Source organism: Nematostella vectensis, chromosome 11 (genome assembly GCF_932526225.1).
Source record: "Nematostella vectensis chromosome 11, jaNemVect1.1, whole genome shotgun sequence".
NCBI lineage: Eukaryota > Metazoa > Cnidaria > Anthozoa > Actiniaria > Edwardsiidae > Nematostella > Nematostella vectensis.
Window position 1 is genome coordinate 9512629 of NC_064044.1, and position 17813 is coordinate 9530441.

At 40.0% G+C, this 17813-nt stretch overlaps 2 protein-coding genes across 2 annotated transcripts in view; both read left to right on the forward strand.

Moving 5' to 3' along the window:
• Positions 1-691: 691 nt before the first annotated feature.
• On the forward strand, positions 692-4317 carry LOC5517508 (interferon regulatory factor 2). The gene is made up of 5 exons (XM_001637508.3): positions 692-750; positions 1695-2131; positions 2837-2904; positions 3320-3464; positions 4165-4317. The coding sequence occupies exons 2-5, from the start codon at positions 1756-1758 to the stop codon at positions 4236-4238; spliced, it is 663 nt and encodes a 220-aa protein (XP_001637558.3). The 5' UTR covers positions 692-750; positions 1695-1755; the 3' UTR covers positions 4239-4317.
• A 2374-nt stretch (positions 4318-6691) lies between these two features.
• LOC116601237 (neurogenic locus Notch protein) overlaps positions 6692-17813 on the forward strand; it is a 33202-nt gene continuing 22080 nt past the window's right edge. Inside the window, exons 1-11 of the mRNA XM_048734081.1 lie at positions 6692-8606; positions 8952-9047; positions 9621-9737; positions 10661-10771; positions 11601-11711; positions 11823-11930; positions 12360-12491; positions 13628-13783; positions 14097-14192; positions 16751-16867; positions 17422-17538. Of these exons, the coding sequence (XP_048590038.1) occupies positions 6857-8606; positions 8952-9047; positions 9621-9737; positions 10661-10771; positions 11601-11711; positions 11823-11930; positions 12360-12491; positions 13628-13783; positions 14097-14192; positions 16751-16867; positions 17422-17538 (2911 nt within the window). The 5' untranslated portion in view covers positions 6692-6856. The remainder of the gene's footprint in view (positions 8607-8951; positions 9048-9620; positions 9738-10660; positions 10772-11600; positions 11712-11822; positions 11931-12359; positions 12492-13627; positions 13784-14096; positions 14193-16750; positions 16868-17421; positions 17539-17813) is intronic.

Sequence of the window (17813 nt, forward strand, 5' to 3'; positions counted from 1 at the left end):
TCTCACAGCTTGAGGGGCATGATAACACTGGGCTAGGTTCAGCTATTTTTAAAAAAACACTTTGAACAACACATTAATAAGACAGTCGTTCTATTACCGAGAATGTTTATATCGGTTATATTCAGCTCGAAATTTGAGAAGAGATATTCTATAAAAGATCGGCGGTCCAAATAATATCACAGGACACTGGGATAATCAGCCTTGCAGTGAATCATATATTACATGATAAATGACTATTTGCAAGCAGTGAAGTCTCATCTCGGTACAAGAGGCCCAGAATAAAAGCCATCTGTGTTGTCAAAAAACGTACTTCGCCAATCGTTCACTGTTATTCCTTCTGAGAGTGTACGCTCCGAATAAATACTATTCTACAATATAACTTAATGAATCTAGCATGTAGCTCAATAAGGGTTATGGTAACAATGCGCTAAAGTAATAAAGCATTTTTAAGATATCTAACAGATTTGAAAATTCCAGAAGCTTAGGTCTGAGCAAATGCTTCAGTTCACCTTTTCAATACAACAAAGGCGCATCTTAGTTGTAAACATTTCTCAGAAATTGCGGACATTGTTTACATACGAGATCGAGGTAAGTGATTGGCTCTCCTTTTGGGGGATTCCCCCTAACGTCACTTCAAGGGTTATTCCCCTGAAATAGAAGAATATATAGATAAAAACCGATCCTTAGTCTCACTCGCAACGAATTTACGAATGAGTACATTTGTACTCAAGAGATTGCGGGGGAATATAGGTAAGTAAGGAAAGGGAGCGTTTGGGAGGTAAACAAGGACAGAGGTGGGAGGAGTGTTTTAATTGTGCATCGGGTTGCTTTATACTAGATTTCATTTCCAAGAATTCAATAAGACATGTTTTAGCAGAGATTTTAAAACGTGTGCCAGATTGTCCTAAAAATACGTTTTAAATTAGTCTAAACAATTGATCATTGTAAACTCTGTGTAGGGAAATAGAACTCTAAAGTAATCTTGCATCTCAGCAGAGCTAAATACAAGCTTCCGCGCTGAATCAAACAGACTTTGTGAGCTATAGCTCAGTTGAGCTATAAAACAATCGAACGATCTGATTTGCCAAAACAGTGACGCGTTGATGATAATGATACGAGCATCTTCAGTGTCTGTACTTGGCTGCATAACCAAAAGGGGCATTTTAAAACATACAAACACTCTCTTATCCATGTAAACTGCGTGGCAGAACAGTGCGCCTTATATAGCAGTCTGAATAATACCTCGTGTAATGTAAATCCAGAGTAATTCAGCCTATGGCTGCAATTCTAGACAAAGTCGGCCCAGCTTTCTTTCCCTTTTCTTTCCTTTACATTATAGGGTTAAGGGTTTGCGGTGATGCGGTTTTGTCTTAAATCACGGTTTTCCTTTTATTATATATTTATTATATTACGCGGTATTGCGGGATGCTGCGCAGTTTACGGTTATTGACTAATTTTGAAGGTTATGCGTTTTTTTGGCGTTTTTCTGTGCGGTTTCTGTCCGTTTTTCTGTGCTTTTTTCCCCTTCCCCCTTACAACCCCTCCTTCCAATTTTGTTCTATAAGAAAGTTTATTTACCTAACATTCGATTAGAAAAGTCCGACTGTGTTCGATTGTCGAACGTTCGATTGATCAGGCCGGGCTGAAATCCAATCTGGTCGCTAAAATTCGCAAAATCCTGTTCTTTTCTTCAGAACGAAACCATCCATACAAGCCACGTAAACTATCACCAAGGCAACGCAGATTCATTTGAAAATGAGTGTTAAGAACATGAAGCGTCTGCCCATGCGCAAATGGCTGATGCAAAAACTCGACAACGCGGCATATCCGGGGCTAAACTGGATTGACAGGAGGCGTGGCTTATTCCGCGTTGGCTGGAAACACGGATCGCGACAGACTTACAAAGAAGAGCGCGACGCATGCGTGTTTAGAGCCTGGGCCGAGTACACTGGACGGTATAGACCAGGAGATGTCCGAAATCCGAGAAGATGGAAGACGAACTTCCGGTGCGCGATGAATGCACTTCCGGATATTGAAGAGGTACCGGAGAAGAGTCGAAAGCAGGGCAATGGGGCACGTAAGGTGTACATGATGAAGGACGAAGTGAGAAAAACCATCAATCAAAAGAAAGGTATGCAGCCTTTTGTGTGTGTGTGGGAAGGGGGGGAAGGGGGGCAGGCACTTAACATAGGAATTTGTTTAAAGTTACTACCATTACCAGCAAACAGCAACAGAAATGTCATCATCACCATTGTCACCACTAACAACATCATCATCACCAGCATTACCACCACTAACATCATCATCATCATCACCATTACCACCACTAACATCATCATCATCACCAGCATTACCACCACTAACATCATCATCATCATCACCATTACCACCACTAACATCATCATCATCACCATTACCACCACTAACATCATCATCATCATCACCATTACCACCACTAACATCATCATTATCACCAGCAGCCTCTACCAACATCTTGCCATTACCTCCACGAAAATCAGTCGTCATCATCAGCAATTATTGTCACTAAAATTGTCTACTTTATCGTCCAATCATTTTATTAGAATGAATTAGTTTTTGTTGGTATCTAGCAGGAGGACAGTGGCCAGGTAGGTGAAACCAACTAACAAAATACTGTTTAGTAATCACAAAGTTGGCCACTGTCCTGACACCTGATAAAAGCAAGTAAGGCATACATAGACAAGGGCATTCCTAGCTAACATCAACCCCAGTGTTCGGGTTACATGCAACACATCAGTATTTCCTTGTACTAGCAATGCTAAGATTATTCTTAATGAGGCTTTTTTTGTTTCTGTAGTAGAGAGAGTGGAGACTAAAGAACATGTGGACGATGATGATTGCCCGAGTGATAGTGAAATCGTTAAGGTGAGGCTACTATCCCCTGTACGCCCTATCTAAGACAAGCATCTCACTAAAGTACCCTTCGGTGGGGCAGAATTTGGGACAAGAAAATTACAAATTTAATTATGGAGTTACTTTGTCTGTACTCTTTTATTTGAATACTCTACCTAGGCTGCACCCAATTGATAAGGGAGGGGTTTTAGATAGGGAAGTCGTTAGGTTTAAATATTCCAGTTACTTTTATTAAAAAGTTATGGCTCTCTTTATTGCCCGGAGGAGAAGGGAATTTAGCCCCCCCCCCCCCCCCCCCCCCTCCGCCCCAGTCTGGATTGGGTTAAAAGGGGAGGATGCCAAATTTTAAAGAATGATGGTTTGATGGTTGCGCTAAATGTATGTATATCTTTTTTAACATTTGTCTTCGTTGTTTTTGTCACTCCAGATCGTCGATGAAATAAGCGCAATGAATGAGGTCGCTGTTACTAGTCCTGTTGACGTGATGTATACGTGCGATCTTGCGTCATTGCAGGACCTGAAGCTATTCTGTCCTAGTGATCTAAAGCCTATCTCGTGCATGCTTGATAAGGGTATGTGTGTGTCTCTTCTTTTTATTTTTGTGTTTTTATTTTTGCAGTTTAGGGACTCTGCATCAGATCAGATAGAATATCAAAATATAGGTCATACTTCCAGTATCCATAGCTCCGTCTCTTTTTCACGCTTGTACAGGTCTATTTGGCTTACGATTTTTCTTTCAGGCACGTGTATAAGACATTTTTTGCTAAGAGACAAACATCAATAGAGATATTTTAACCTAATAACGTAAAACATATGTGCATACAACGAATACTAAAGCGAACTGAACTCACTACCTCGTGGTTCGAAATATAACATCTTTGAACTATTTACACAACCCCATATATGGAAACTAATGTCAATCGCAGAGCTCTCACGGTCAAGCCATTATCACCTTTAAGCCGGAACTGCTCAAAGTTAAAAAAATAAACGCAATTTGTTGACTGCTCACTTCTTCTCAGAAAGGCAATTCCTAGTTACAACCGCCGTCCGAAACCTGTGTTTGGGTACCCCCTCCCCCGCTTTTTTCAAGGGCGTGGCCGCAATCATTCAAGACCATTTTCTTAGCGACAGACTCGTAAACGACAATGTTTTCGTCAATAATAATAAAGTTTTTTTCTTCATGCTGTACCTGCCTTCATAAGATTACCTGCCTTTAAGCTTTTTAAAAATATTTTTTAAATATAGAATGATGTGATCCTCTTGTCTCTGTAGGTCTATCAGCGGATTCATTTGCTTCTTTCTTCGCACCCTATCTCGCCCAGAGCGAGGTTCAAATCAAGTCGTGAGTGACAAGTAGCACGCCTCGAGCAGGGGACACAGTTACGCATGAGGGTTGGATGGAATAACCTTGAACACAAGCGGCATGTGTTAGGACGAGTAGGGACATACGGTCTAGTCCAAGGCGTTCTTATCGTGTTTCATTGTTCATGTTCTTGAAGAGACAGTGCTGAATAACGTATGCGCATGCGCGTGCTCTGGCGAAAACATGAATCGTAGTTTTTCGTAGTTTTTCGTAGTTTTTGAATCGTTCGATTAAAGGTACGAAAGGCTGACTACGCTCGTTGTTTTGACTGTACAGCATTAAAACCATACTGTACAAAGGATGACAAATTTGTTTGATATTGAGTGAGTCATAAAGAAAATTCTAGCCTAAGATTTGCGCTATTTTTCTTACCATTTACCAAAAATGTGGCAGTTCGCCGGTAAAAAGCCGCCATTTTAAAATAAAAGGCTGGGTTTAACCGCGCGATTCTGGAACTAGTATGGCGTTTTTCAGCAATGTCTTTGAAAAACCCAGAGGCCGCTTGGGGTCTGGGACATACGGTTAAGAACGCCTGTGACTAACATAACGGGGCATAGTTACAGCATGTAACAGCATTCCTTTAATAGGGTAGATTTTTAGACGAAACAATCAGGTTAGGTGGAGAGAGTAGAAGATGATGATAGTACCAAGCGTCTGGGGATGGGGTATCACATTAGGTGTGGTCAACCAGCAGTTCCTACTCCTAAGAGGTAGCACATAGGGTGTGGTCGAAGCAATTTTTTTTTACTAGAGTAGCACTACCGTTAGTTTCCGTTTAAGAAGCTTGAAAGCAAGCGCCCATCGACTTTTGGTTTACTGAAAAATAAGTTTTGGGACTTCATTAGCGTGAGGCCTCTTAGGTATAGCAGAATCGGAAAAATCTTTGAACACCCCTAATTGTAAAAATTTTATAACCTTAAAGGTAGCAGAACCACCACCGTCTACTCTTCTGGCAGTAAAATCCTATTTTTATGTAAAAAAGGAAAATGGAAAATGTTAAAGAGGATATTTAATAAGCGATAACGAGGGATATCTTCCCTGAAGTAGTTACTTCATTAAAGTGTTCATTAATAAAATGTACATAAACGATATTAATAAACATGTAATTAAGTCAACAATAAAATCGCAGAGGTACGGACCGCCGTGATACAGACAACGAGTTTGGTGCTCTTGCGTTAATTCCAACGATTTGGATCCGTTGAATAAATACATATGGGCTTTATGGTGGCAGCGATGTAAATGGCTTAGCCGTCCCCCCCCCCCCCCTTGTGTCTCCAAAGTATTAAAGGATCCTTAATTACTATAAACAATACCTATGAAAGCGCAACATCGCATCCCCATTCCCTCTGTAAATTCTTGAAACGCGCCTTTTAGACATGCATGAGCTGTGTGTTTGCAGCGGTGTCAATGTTTAGACATGAGCTGTATAGTGACAAGCTTGTTAATGGTTAGACACGAATTGTGTGTTGGCAGGGATGTAAATGGTTAGACATTTGAGGCTGATATGTGACAGCTAAATGAGTCTAAACGATCTAGACAAAATCCCCACTCCCCCGGTAGAGAAGACTCATATCTAGTAACTTTTTCGTGACACGCGCAATGAGTAAAGGTGATGTTACACGCGTCGTTTGCAACATCGTTCTTTTTATTTTTTTTTTTTTCGCGCAACAACTTACGCCACCATTTTCGGGGTAGGTTTTACACGGGTCGTTTTGCAACATAGTTTGAAACAAAATTCTAGAGCCCAGGCTCCGCGCGCCTACATTTTTGTAAACAAAGATGGCGTCAATTCAAGAGTGGGCTATTCATCGACAACGATTTGTTTGCATGTTACTTGCTATCGACGCAAAAGAAGAAAGAGGAATGTTTGGGGGGTAAAATAATCGGCATTTCTTAATGGAACGACGCCATTTTGTTTGTTGACACGACCTCGTTTGCATGCTCAAAACAAGATGGATTGTAGGATTTGTTGCACATACAAAACGACGACGTGCTGTCACACGGATCAATTTTTTTTTCATAATTCGTCATTTTTGGTGCAAGATTTTGATGCTGATTCAAAATGCTGCAGCACGTAGCAAAACAAAATGTTGCGTAAAAAACGAGACGGAAGACCATGTTACACGGCAATCGTTTTTTCGTGCAGCATGTTGAGCAAAAAAGAACGATGTTGCAAAACGACGCACCTTTATGGGATCCTTCAAATGGTGCATTGGACCTAAATACATGCCATTCCCATTTGGAATTTCTAGATTTTGCGAGATTTGTGGAATTTGCCAACAGAGATATCCTCTGATGAATTTTACGCCTTTCAACTGATAAAACAGATTACTCGCTTGATATAATTCGTATTGTTCTACTGAGAATGTGGCTGCTTTCATGAGAAACAGGTAACAATCTTTGGACCAGCGACTTCAGCCAAAGCCATCTTTAATAATAAATGAACACTATCAATCCAAGTATTAACAAAAATATGGGTCAAGAAGAAAACAAAAACAAAAGGCTTTAGGCTGAATATTCATTGTTTTTAAATTTTGTTTTTAGTCTTTGTTTCAGTTAATGATGACTATTTATAAATTTTGATAACTCTAAGAAGAAAAAATGCACTTTTCAAGGCTATTCAAGTGCTTAGCGGTTTTCTCTGTCATTACACTTGTAGTTTCGGTCAAGAGGCACTTCAAAAGAAGTCCAAGTTTAAAATTCTTCGAGAAAAGATTTTTAGACAAGACAGGAAAGCAAGGCGAGGAAAATGTAATGCTGAGAAGATTGAGAAGAAAAAGCAGCGAAACGAAACTTCTGGAAACAGTGCATGAGAACCTTGGGGACTCGATTGAGCTTTTTACAAATCAAGAGCAGTTACTACACAGCTACACACAAGGGTTAAATGGTGATAAGCATGTCTTAGAGAAAAATGATCAAGACGTGCAGAAAGAAGAAAATAATAGTCAATACGCAGACGATTTTGAGAATGAGATGGAAAGTACGAAGACACAACAAAAGCAGGTTGAAACGCGGCCACAAAATCGAGTAGCTGCTACCGGAGTTTCCAGCCAAGGACCAGATTATAAGAACGCAAAATTTGCCGATGATTATGAGAAGGAGATGGAAAATGCGAAGAGAAAGCAAGTAAAAGACGGTGAAAGTCAAGATAGGGATACTGGGGATGTTGCGGGTGTGGATTTAAGTACAAGAACAGAACAGAAAAATGCAAAATATGAGGATGGGTATGAGAAGGAGATAGAAAATGCGCAGACAAACGAAAACCAACAATCAAACAGCAATTATAAAGGTTCGAGTGATGGAAACAAGGTGAAATACGCTGAAGAATTCGAGAGAGAAGTAGGGAGTGAAATAATGCATGCAAAACCAATAAATCAAAACAAAAAAAGCAACAACGATAAAGCAACGACAGAAAATGTTTTGGAGAAACAAGAAATAAACGAAAAGTTAAGAAACGATAAAAAGTTCGCAGATGATTTTGAGAAGGAAATGGAAAGCTCATCACAAGGGAAACACCAACAGAACAAAAAACAAAATATAATAACAAATACCTGGAGTCAAGGGCCTGGGAATGATTCAGTAACAAGTAGTGAAAGCATGAATAATGTTAAAGCAGCGGCAAATACACTTCAGGTTAAACCGCTGACCAATATTGGTTATCAAGATCAAACACAAAATGTGATGTCCAAAGAAGACGGTTCACAAACATACAGTAATACAAGTGCGAAAATATCGCCTACAGAAATAAAAGTAGGTCAAGTCGAAGCGGTAAATTCTAATCAAGGCCAAGGTCAAGCTAAACTCGGTTCAGATCAAATGGATTCGACAAGCAAAAATATTTCCTTATATGGAAACCAAACCAAACCTGGTCATGTGACTGGTGTAGCAACATTTTATAAAGTAGGGGAGCCAATCTATTTCAATCAAAACAATCACGTGACTAACGCCACTGCAGATGATACGGCAACTCCAGCTTACACTGATCGTGTGAATTCCCCATCCCCTTTTAACAGTAATGTTACAGCCACACAAGGAATGTCAAGCCAACCTGTCAATCAAACAAATCACGTGACTTTAAATGTCCCATCGGCAGTAGAGCAACAACAACCTTTGAGCATGGCTGACAACGTTACAACCACGGCAATAAAAGTCCCAAGCCTTAATGAGACAAGCCTGAAGCCTTTCAGCGCAAGCAACAGTAAGGAAACAACAGTGGAAGCGATAGCACTGAACAGCAAGGGGGAGGGCGCGATGGCAGATGATGGTCATAAGAATGCTAGTAAATGTGCTGACTCTGAGGGTAGCACGGAGGATTGTAAAGTCGAGCCGTTACCTGTACAAGGAGTGCTTTGTAAGTATAATCCCCGTATAAACAGTGCAACCTTCTAAAACAGATCAGTCATCGCAGAAGCTTGCAAACAGCGTTGTTCGATATTGTTAGCGTTGCTTGGTTGGCTTCTTGGCTGGCTTCTGGATGCTCCAAAATGTTTTTCATTCTGTGCGTGACGTAACCGACTTTCACACCATCACTTTAACCAGTTTAAAGGTGGTTTAATCATATATAAAATATGGTCTTTCTTTCTGGATAAGGTTTAAAACAAGGACAATGCAGATTATGCTATCTGTCATTTTGATTCTTTTACCCTTTTTTACATTTTAAAAACAGTAATAATGCATTGATAATTTTGCCCCGTAGTCAATCCATGTTTGAACGGAGGGAAAATCTGCGCGTCGCCGTACACCTCGATGGCTTGCTGCTGTCCAGCCGGATTTAAGGGGGAGAAATGTGAAGGTTCGTCAACCTTTTATCCATACCATATCATTCAGCTAAAAATAAACACAACAGGTTGAAAAGGTATGTTTTGCGCAACTGTGAAACGGAGTAGTTGCTCTGACGTTTCAAGCGTTGCCCTCTGTCGTAGCAAAAGAAGGAAATAACCAGGTTCTTGCCCTTTCTTTAGCTCCGACCAAGGACTAACGATCGCAACATCAGCGCAACTTTTCCGTTTTACAGTGGCGTACAACCTCGTTTTGATTTATAGCCCGTCTACACCTCACCTACGCATATCACCTTGTTTTACCTACAGCACTTCATTCTGTAGCTTTGTTTGTTTGGCTCAGGAATTGAATGTTTAAAATGTAAGAATGATAAACTAAAGCAAAAAGCGAACAAACTGTTAATAATAATATTTAAATATGGAGAATTGTGTGAGGAATGTTCCAAAATTACTCGAACATCTCCACCTAGATCATGATTTTATATATAATTTGTAATTCGCTTTTTTTATCCCTTCCATAAAAATATAAAATAAGCTCATAGTTTTGGAAAAAGTGTTATATGTTTCCTGTGATTTATTCTTTGTAGAGCTGATGTACTGTAGAAACGACTCTAATCCTTGTATGAACAATGGAAGTTGCATCGAGACAGACTATGGCTTCAGATGTATCTGCAAAGAGGGATATGCAGGGATTGTTTGTGATGGTATGAGATGAGTTCGTATCCCCTTCTTTGGCGTTTTGCGCCGCGCTCAGCAAAGGGTACCATAAGCATACGTTCACACAACACGCGTAAAATAGAGGTCATGCACTATGAAATCACAAGTTTTTCGTTTACAAACTCGCACGTACTCCAGCTTTTGGCGGGAAAAGACTTCATTCAGCGCTTACGAATCAGCCAGAAAGTTCCTATATGTCATAAGGGCCTATTTTTTATTGAAATAGTTTTTTTTTTGCTCTCCTGATTAACGGTAGCACCCATTCCTGTTTTTATTTGGTGCGGTTTTCCCACTTAAACATCACGTGATGTTTTATAGTGCGTATCGCTTATACTAGAGAGACCTTTGCCTCTGAGGGTGTCTACTAGAAATATAAATAGATAGATAAGAGCGACTTAGCCCTCATGGTACAATTACGGCAAGGTGTACCTTGAGAGTATAAAAAGTGTGTTTGTTATAGCAATGGGCAATAAGCGACTTTTTTTCTCATAACTTCTTATGTCCTAGAATATCAACCAACAATACCGAAATCCAAATATTCTATTTGTATTTTCTTTTTTCTTTTCTTTATAGGAGAACACGTTCTGTAACCATTATCAGTGTCGTAGCAGGCCTCGAATATTCCATTTGTATTTTCTTTTTATTCTTTTCTTTATAGGAGAACATGTTCTGTAACCATTATCAGTGTCGTAGCAGGCCTCGAAATATTAAAATAGAGATAACATTAGGGGCACAGCCACGCCTTTATTGGTCATTTCCTCGTATTTTTGAAAATATTAGGGGGGGGGGGGGGGGTACGTGTCCCTTGTGCCTAACCCACTACTATGGCCCTGATTATAAGGTACAGTCGACGATTATTATTATTTATCTTTTTTTTGTTCTTTTTCCTCCACGTGCACGTGCTTCATAGCTGTTACATACTGCAAGCCGAACCCTTGTAAGCACGATGCCTCGTGCGTAGAACAACCCAGTGGATTCCACTGCTTGTGCCCTCATGGATACCAAGGAACAAAATGTGAAGGTATGTGGTCCATTTTTACTAGTTTACTTTCTGAGGTCCGACGGAAACCTCAACCGCTAAGAGTCAAATAATATATTAAAATTCAAGCTATTTGAAAGGCCATCCGCTCTAAATTTCCATCCTCAAAGAAACTTCCAATAGCCACACTTGCAATTGCTTTCACAATTTTTTTTTTTTCGTTTTCCGTTAAAAATAATCGGATATTGTTACGTAATCGACCGGAAGAAATCTGGTGACAATGCGGCGTTAATATTCATGCGAGGCGCGCGTTTCTTTTAACCACTAAAGAACTGGCCATTTCTTAATTAATTATTCCTATTTCCATACCAATCAATCTTGCTTTGAAAAGGTCAATTCCTTATCTCTCGGTCAATTCCTTATCGTGTCTTCGCAACAGCCCCCTCCTCCCCCCCTTCATATTTTAAGCAACTAAGCACTGTAGTGTGCAGTGCTTTTAAACCATCCATTTTGAACCATCTTGGGGTCCAATTGCAATGTCTAATGGTGGTTAACATTTACACTCATTAATCATCAAATCTTGTAATCAACGCTCACTCCCTGCTATTGATCTACCCAACTTAACGACTTAGATAGAGATATCTGTCGAGACATCTCTCTCCCCAACCTCCAATAAGGCATACGGCAATTGCTCGAAAAAGCGCCTCTTTCGGAACAGAATAAGCGCCTTCCTTCAAAAAGCACCTAATGAGCCCCCCTCTCGAATGAGCGTCACCCTTACCCACCGCAGTTAGCACCCAACGTAACTGTGCGACCTTATAATATACTTTAATAGATTAATATTTCTTGCTGCTTGCACTCTGATTTTTAGACGTTGATCCATGTGCTACAAATCCGTGCTTCAACGGTGGCATCTGTACTGAAGTTAAAGGAAAAGCAAACTGCACATGTCTTAGTAAATACAAAGGCCCTTACTGCCAAGGTGAGTTTCAGATAGAGCCGTTATGATACGTTTCGATTTGATTGCATGGAGAGCATTGTCATGTCTATTTGAGCTATACAGTAATACTGATCATTGACATTTTGCACCTAGATGAGCTTATTTGCTTTCAAAATCCTTGTCAAAATGGAGGAAGATGTGTCGAGAATAAACTGCTGCCGTGTGTCTGCGCCCAGGGATACAACGGTCGCTACTGCACGGGTAAGCATAACCTCGCGCTCAAAGTCCATCCTAATCAGCCTAATGTCTGCAATTTTATATCGGGTTCCCTGTGCATGGAAATGAACCGTGTTTCAGGCGCAGGGTCCGGAACTAGCAATTCCGGTGATGTCATACTTCCGATAATTCACCACAGGAAACCCGGCTAGAAAGCCTATGCTCCCAGAATGGTACCCTAAAAAATCGGTACTCGCAGTATAAGGCCATTGCAGTCCTTTTCGACAGGGTAGTAAGAGATTTAAAAGATAGGAATAGGAAATAGAATCTTCGAATGTTTTATATGAAGGTCGCTTTCTCCTTTTATGACACTGCACCTTTACTGAGTACTGCCTTTCGGGAATAGCCAGATGCTAACCGAGTCCCACTCTCGAGGTAATCCCTTGCATCATGTCCTTTTGTCTTGTGTGTTAGAGCACGTCTGCTCTTCTAATCCATGCGAAAATGGAGGGCAATGTAAAGTGATCCGCGCCAAGACTGGAGGTGACGGCTTTTGGGGATACAAATGCGCCTGCTCTATATACTACACTGGGAAGCACTGCGAAAGTAAGTATCATAACTCGCTTATTCTTTACACAGTCGTAATAAAGATGCAGTGGCGAGCTGAGTTATCTAGATACTACCCTGTACAGTCATAGCCTTGGTATAGGCTAAATCACGGGCTATAGGATAATCTGACTCCGAAATGAAGTCTAATATCTTGTTATAGTTTAATAAAGCACGTATTCCTACTGGCCGTATCGCCTTGGTTTCGCTCCTCCAGCGAGCTCTGTCCATACGCGCTTTTGACATTTCAAGCGACGCGCTATGTAACCGCCGTCGCCGCCTGGTAAATGAGTAACACGACACCCAGCGGCCCGTTTTTCCATTCAACGCGCCGCTGGAGGTCGTGTTACTTATTTATCAGATTATCCTATAGCCCGTGGCTAAATCAATTGTGTAGAAAAAAAAAAAAACTTGTGTAGAAAAAAAATATGGATACTGCAAACAGGGGCGGCGGGATGGGGTGGGGTGTACCTGGGCTTGACATAGAGTTCCGCATAGAAATCTGAAAAAAAAAACTTATAAAAAAATACTGTCCCTTATCAAGCAAACAATTTATACATGTAACACTAGGTACATGAAAAACGCGCGTTCATATAAAAAAATCGCTAAAAAAGTAGAGGCGCTACCCCATCACTTTTAGAAGATGGGGGAGGGGGGAAGGCAAGCGCGCCCTCTGCCCCTACCCTCTAGTAAATGGCTGCTGCCATGGTGGTAGTAGTGATGGTGGTGATAATGATGATTACGATTACGATTATGATTATGATTACGATTATGATTACGATTACGATTACGATTACGATTACGATTATGATTATGATTATGATTATGATTATGATTATGATTATGATTATGATTACGATTATGATTATGATTATGATTATGATTACGATTACGATTACGATTACGATTACGATTATGATTATGATTATGATTACGATTATGATTACGATTACGATTACGATTACGATTACGATTATGATTATGATTATGATTGTGATTGTGATTATGATTATTATTATGATTATGATTATGATTATGATTATGATTATGATTATGATTATGATTATGATTATGATTATGATTATGATTATGATTATGATTATGATTATGATTATGATTATATAATCCTGTTACAGTTCCCCATTACTGCGTCAAAAATCCCTGCAAGAACGGTGCCACTTGCATCGATCCTTACGGACAAACAAACAACTCTAAGCGCTGGGTGGTTCATGCGCATGCGTACCCCTACATATGCCAGTGTGTACCAGGATTTACCGGGAAACAATGTGAAAGTGAGTGGCTCCCCTCTTTATATAACTACATTATATACTTCTTAATAACTTAACCTTGTAATGCTGATAAAAATAACTTTATTAAATTTCTGAGTGTACTTGATCAAAGTTAAAGAAAAGCGTATTCATTTTTAAAATGGCCGTTTTATTAAAATTGTAGAACTATTTCCTATGCATGAAAAATAATGTACAATGTTTATATACATCGCATTAAGATCATAATGCTTAGATCTAGTTGATCAATAATAATAAATAAAACAATGATATTCCGGATACTCAAGATTTGCTCACGCTCTGCACTCTCTATTCATAGCGGACATCTGCTCACTTTGTGGTACGCATGCTCAGTGTGTGAATCACCGCTGTGTCTGTGCAGCTGGATTTGTGGGCGATGGTTATGAGTGCAAAAGTAAGTCAAACCCATAAACATAGCGATAGAAGTCCACAGTGTGACACATTCAAGGGCACGTACCTCTCCCTAATATTGAAATATATGTATATATAGCATTCAATGACATCAATGTTTATCTACGTAAAATGTGCATGAATTGAAAAGCCGTTACAAACAGTGCGCGCGCTGTATGCGCGTGCCGTTTAAATCGCCTAATAATTACCGAACTTTAGAATGAATTTGCGTCGATGCAAATTCATGCAAATTCGACATGTAGAAACCAGCTCGTTTCGCTTGTTAAGTGTTGCCATCTCTGGCTTCATAATTATAAAATGTTTCTCTGTAGTGCATAAATTACATCTCTTACTTTCCTTATAGTATGCCTTTGCTCTAGCTATTATCTTCCAACTTACTGTGTAATTGATTCTCCTATCTTTTAACTGCCATATGTTCTTACTCAATTTCGTCTCGTTTCTCCTACTTTCAATTCTAAATGAAGAAGCGTGATTTCTCCATCTTGTCTTAAACTCTTTTGCTGTTAGACCTACATACGTTTCGCATTTGTCCCCTGTCTCTACTCTAACTTGGTTTAGAGGATAACCACTAAACTAGACATACAAGATAGAGTAGAAGCACTAAAAAGCAGCATTCATCACCTTGAAAGAGCACAAAGCGAATTTCGATAATAGACCAACATGCCGGCTTATTTAAAATCAGAGATTGGAAAAATTAGTAAACAAATACTCGAGAATATCAACAAGAGGCTAGTAACGAAAACCGAGGTGAACCAATGGAAAAACACGTCATCTGTTCTAGAATAGTACAGACAGCTACCAAGTAAGGAGAATTCAGCCTTTATATGCTTCGATATAGTGGAGTTTTATCCATCTATCACCGAGACCCTACTAGAACGAGCACTGGAATTTGCATTAGGGCATGTGAACATCACGACCGACGAACGCGATATCATTACAAAAGCCAAGCACTCGCTCCTATTTAGCAACGGCGTACCATGGGAGAAGAAATCATCTTCCACATTATTCGATGTGACAATGGGGAGCTTCGATGGAGCGGAGACATGCGAATTGATCGGATGCTTCTTACTACACCAGCTAAAGCAGATTCCAGGAATCAACATTGGTCTTTATAGAGATGACGGGCTGGCAATTATGTCGCAAGCACCTAGAAGCATAGAAATAGCAAAGAAAAGAATATGTAAGATATTTGCTGACAACGGATTAAGAGTCACCATTGAAGCAAATAAGAAGATAGTGAACTTTCTTGACGTAACATTAGACCTCAACACAGGTAAATTTAGACCATACTCTAAGCCAGCGAATATACCACAATACGTGCACAGCAAGTCCAACCACCCTACAAATATCATCAGAAACATACCAGAATCCATAAATAGAAGACTGTCAGAAATATCTTATGACGAGGAAACCTTTAACAACGCCGCACCCCAATACCAAAACGCGCTGAGGAAACGCGGCTATAGCTACCTGCTCAAGTTCCAGCCAAGAGCACATAGAAGGGACAACGAGCAGGTGGAGGACCATAGGAAATGTAATTGTAGGAAAAGGGAAGAATGTCCTTTAAACGGGGAATGTCTTGAAAAAGAGATAGTTTACCAGGCTAGAGTAGAGACAGGGGGCAAATGCGAAACGTATGTAGGTCTAACAGCAAACGAGTTTAAGACGAGATGGAGAAATCACGCTTGTTCATTTAGAATTGAAAGTAGGAGAAACGAGACGGAATTGAGTAAGCACATATGGCAGTTAAAAGATAGGAGAATCAATTACACAGTAAGTTGGAAGATAATAGCTAGGGCAAAGGCATACTCTAAGGAAAGTAAGAGATGTAATTTATGCACTGCAGAGAAGCATTTTATAATTATGAAGCATTTTATAATTGTGAGATGGCAACACTTAACAAGCGAAACGGGCTGGTTTCCACATGAAGGCATCGACGCAAATTCATTCTAAAGTTCGGTAATTATTAGGCGATTTAAACGGCACGCGCATACAGCGCGCCCACTGTTTGTAACAGCTTTTCAATCCATGCACATTTTACGTAGATAAACATTGATGTCATTGAATGTTAGTTTAACTGAGAAGTGGACTAACGGCAACGTTGGTCTACGAAACAAGTTTGTATTAAACTGCATTAAATGCACTGAGTGTCCAAGAATTATATATATATATATATATATAATATTTTGTTATTGTATCGTACCCCCAAAAATTTCGAGGCCAGCTTTAAACTAGGTAGTAGGAATATCCGTCATTGTTATATTGTCGCTTTCTTTTTCAAAAAGGTTTTATTTCTTTTTAGATATTCTATTTTTGGTCGTTCTCTGGCATGAAAGGTGTAGTCATTTCTGTATTTATCTTGGCTTGAAATTGCCACTGTCAAGTCATGTGACCAGTTAGTGCTAGTCAATATTTCCAATATTGTTTTTCTTCTTTTAAGCTGGCTTATGGTAAATTTGGCTGGGTTCTCTCTTATAGAGTTTCCATAAGCCATGATATCAATGATGCGACGATAACTAATGGTAACCTTTTCATATCAAGCTGTTAAACAACCATGCTCACCAAACCCTTGCCATAACAACGGCACATGTGAAATTGGACCGGATATGACGTATGACTGTGTGTGTTCAAAGGGCTATTGCGGGCGTCATTGCGACGGTAAGTAGGAGTGGATTGTACTTGCCATAGACTCGTACCCAGTCGCTTATTAATAAAAGAACAGAAAGAGAAGAGAGCTTGAGATGAAAAAGAGGGCGCGCAAGGATGTCTGGGAAGGAAGATGAGGGAGGGCAATGCGCTATGGTGAGGGGAAAGGAAGAGAAAGAAGCCCTCCCCCATAACGCATTGCGCGCCCTCATATTAATTAGCGACTGGGTATGAGTCTGTGCTTGCCATAATTGCAAATCAATAAATGGCTATAAGTTTTCAAGTGCGCGGGAAACCTGTGATAATCTTAAACTTGAGGGCATGGGACTCGTCAGCCAGCAAAACACGGTAAAACAATTTCATACAAGTTTATGTGGAAACTATTGACTTTAACAGTCGTTAGGGACGATAAAAAAGCGAAGAGATGATTAAAGTAAGCGGTTCCAAATATGCTTTGAAATGTCTGTTTCATGTGCATGGTTATTCGTTAGCTTTTTGTAGCAATGACTTTTGATCACTGTATCTTTTTTTGAGATTAAGTCTTCGATTGCTCTTTTTCTCTTCAGAGCCTTGTGACCAGTGTAAAATTCACCCTTGCAAAAATGGCGGGAAGTGCTATCTCCGAGCATCGGGCGAGCGCTACTGCGTCTGCGCACCTCCATATACGGGAAACGACTGCTCAGGTAACCTTGTTACATACCTGTCTTCGTTCGTTGTTTTAGTAAAATGCAATTAATGACGAACTTCTAACCATACGTAACTAATGTCTCATTCTCAATACACTTATTAAACGGATGGGGGGGGGGGGGGGGGGGGGGTGAATAGGGGTTTGTAAATCCGCCGATCTGAAACTCTCTGGGCAAACCCGTGGATCCGCAGATATTTTAGATCCGCATGGTTTGACAGATATTCAATAGCATAGATTGGAATTCATTTAAAATCCGAAATTCAACCGTCA